Source organism: Tupaia chinensis, unplaced genomic scaffold (assembly GCF_000334495.1).
Source record: "Tupaia chinensis unplaced genomic scaffold, TupChi_1.0 Scaffold000605_1, whole genome shotgun sequence".
Taxonomy (NCBI): Eukaryota; Metazoa; Chordata; class Mammalia; order Scandentia; family Tupaiidae; genus Tupaia; species Tupaia belangeri.
In genome coordinates, this window is record NW_006160123.1 from 158,836 (window position 1) to 162,131 (window position 3,296).

General features: G+C 48.4%; 1 protein-coding gene across 1 annotated transcript in view; it reads left to right on the plus strand.

Moving 5' to 3' along the window:
• Positions 1 to 719: 719 nt before the first annotated feature.
• TGM5 (transglutaminase 5) overlaps positions 720 to 3,296 on the plus strand; it is a 21,799-nt gene continuing 19,222 nt past the window's right edge. Inside the window, 1 exon segment of the mRNA XM_027775846.1 lies at positions 720 to 894. Within this exon segment, the coding sequence (XP_027631647.1) occupies positions 720 to 894 (175 nt within the window).

The window sequence follows — 3,296 nt, forward strand, 5'->3', positions numbered from 1 at the left end:
GCCATGCCACCATCCCTTCTCCTCCATTCTCCTCTCGGGATCTTGGGCACGCACGCACATGCGCCCAGCATGAGTTTTAAGCCACCTGGTCCGGGACACGAACCACGGTCGACTACGCGGGAGTCCAGCGACATAGCCATTACGCTAACCGAGGTTTTTAAAAAGCTCTCAGAGCCAAGTTTCTGCTTTGCAGGAGATAGGGGTATACAAGGTAAGAAAAAAGACAGACACAGAATAATAAACTATTAATGGGGCCAGCAGGTGGTATGGTAGTTAAGGCAGTGGACTCCTACATGGCCGACCACAATTCAAGTCCTGGACTTTTTGGCTTGAAATTAACACTGAGAATGTGTGCATGCATGCCCAAGATCCTAGGAGGAGAACAGTAGAGAAGGGATTGAGGCATGGCCATTCTCCTGGCGAGTGATTTCTCACTTTCCTTCTCACTGTCTCTTTCTGTCTCTCTTCAACAAGTGCCTGAACCTTAAGGCAAAACAAACAAACAAAAAACAAAAATGAATTACCAGTGGAAGACAAGTCAGAATAGCTGGTCTCCCACTTCTACCCCTTCCCCAGCAGGTCTAGAAGTTCCCAGGTAAAATGAGGTCAAAGGTCTCTGTCTCAGTCTCCTGGGCCTTCCAAGACAGCACATCCATCACACGTCGATGTAAAGATGTTTCTAATGCTTCCATATACGGCTTTTCTTCAGATCAACAGCAATGATGACAACGGGGTGCTCAATGGAAACTGGAGTGAGAATTTCATGGATGGCGTCAACCCCGCAGAGTGGACGGGCAGCGTGGCCATCCTGAAGCAGTGGCACACCACGGGCTGCCAGCCAGTGCGCTACGGGCAGTGCTGGGTCTTTGCCGCCGTCATGTGCACAGGTAGGAGGTAGAAAGGGCCGGTGAGAAGACCAGAAGTACAGTAGCTCCCATAGAACCTCTGAATCATCTTGTCCCAGTCTCATATCATTCTCGCCAAGGGACATTGGGAGGAAGCCCTTTCTCCCAAAAAGGTCTCATCATGAACCTCAGGCTTCATACACTGGGCTTAACTCACACAACGGTTCTCAAGTGGAAATCACACCTCACAGGACCTGGTGCCCTTTCCCTCTGAGCTCGGGTCACCAAACAGCATATTCTTAAGAGCCTAGCTGGGGATTGTCCAGGGTTGAAATAGAAACGAGAAGAGAGGCCAAGAAATTAGAAAACTCAAAAATGGATAGTGCCTTTTCTGAGCATGGAGAATGGACTTAATGAAGATGTGCACCTAGAAGGGAAATGTGCATCTGAGCTGCGGTATGGGTCACGGGGCCGGAGCAAGATGGCAGTCCAAGTAACGGGACCTTGAATTTGGGGCTATCACAGGTCAGAGGGTTTAGAGGCCTGACTCAAGCCAGGAAGTTAGGGGAATGGGAGGTTGGTTTTTCAGATAGGGTAGTAGAAGAAAAACCAAAAAATACATAATGAGGAAAGAAGGCAAATGGAAGTTGGTTTGTCTGTGGCAAGAGGAACAAGCAGGAGGAGATGGGGAGGAAGTCTTAAAGCGCGACCTAGAAATGCGTCATGCAGTGGAGATAACAGGAGGAAGCCTGCCTCACTCAGGGTTGAGCTCTTACACCTGGGCCTCACCCTGGCCCTGCCCCATGCCTAGGTCAGCTCTCAGTCTCTTGGCATGCATAGCCCTATACCTGACTTGGGTCACTATCAGGAATTTATTATTTGAGTTAGGTGGAGAAAAAGGTGAAGTAAGGCTTTCATTCACAGGATGTAGTCAAATCCAGGGAGGCCAGATGTGCCCATAGCTGGGTATTTATGGAGGACTCAGGATTTTTGTGTAGGAATTCTGTGTGACATTTGGTGCAGTCTGTGGGCATGTGTGGGCTCTGCTGTGTCTGGGCTCTTGGAGAAAAGTGACAGCCCTGGAGGAATCCCAGGGAGTCCCAAGATGCTGAACAGACTATGACACCAGGCCTCTGTCCAAGGACACAAGGAGGTTTCTGTCAACACCTATGGAGAGAGCTTCGCAAGAGCTGCTGCTGACGAAATCCTGAGCTTACTCCTCCTTGGCAGCTGCAGAGCCCGGTCTTGAGTTGGATGCTTTTATTGCCCAGGGATAAGAAGCAAGGAGTTTACCAACTTTGATACACAAAGTCATGGAGGTTCAGATGAAGTGGGAAGTCTGAGTCATTCAGGAGGCAGGCGCAAGGCTGACAGACAAAGAATGGATCTTGTACAAGATAGAGAGGGAAACTTCCACATGTGTGGAAAAGCTTAGTGTCTAGTGGGTCGGGCGTGTGCATGGAGGGAGGTTGGGTGTGGTTGTCTGGAACTGGATGATGAGAGAAGTGGAGCCAGTGAATGGAGGTTATGCAATGACAGCAGACCAATTAAAATGTTTGAGAAGCATGGCCCTTTAGTGACCTAAGAAACAAAGCACTGGGGACAAAGCAGGGCACACACAGCCTGGTCCAGCTGCAGCTCAGTTAGCATAAGCCTTCCCCTTAAGAAGCTACCATGTTATACACCCGTACATCCACCGATTTGAAAAGCTCATTCACCCATCAACCTCACTTAGTGAGTGCTTATTCTATGCTGGGCAGTATACTCTAAGGACTCTTGGATCCAAAGATGTGTAAGACCTCTGTTTTCCACCAAAGGTAGAATTAAGGATTTAGTCAAAGTCCTTAACCCAATACAGCTGCCGAAGCATGTTCTTTAAAAAATGTATTATCATGTCACAGTCACACTAGCTAATGTTTACTGGGGACTCCCTTTGACCAGGCACTGTGTTGAAACCTTGAGGCCTAGCGTAATGGTAAAGTGTGTGGACTTCCAAGGCAGCTGCCTGGGGTAAGCACCAGTGCTACCATGAATTGTCTGAGTGACGTTGGGGAAGTCATTTCATTTGCGCCTCAGTTTCCTCAGGCGTGCGATGAGGAAAGTCGTGGTACCTACTTCATCGTTATTGACAGGTTTGAGTGAGTTCATATGTGGGCAGTACTTAAAATAGTGTGTGGTGAAGTGAATGCTCAGTATTAGCTAGGGGTGTCTCCTTTGATCCCCCAGAAGACCTTACAAGGTATGTTCTATCAGCATCTCCATTTTACAGATGAGGAAATCAAGTGGAGAGCCCGTCTCACACCCAGGCTGGGCTCTGTCCATCAGGCTGCGCTGCTTTGTGACCATCGCTAGAAGTTGCCATTTATCCAGCACCCACTGTGCTCTGGACACATGCTGGGCACTTTCGTTATTTCTTTTTTTTTTTTTTTTTTTTGGGGGTTTTTTATTTTC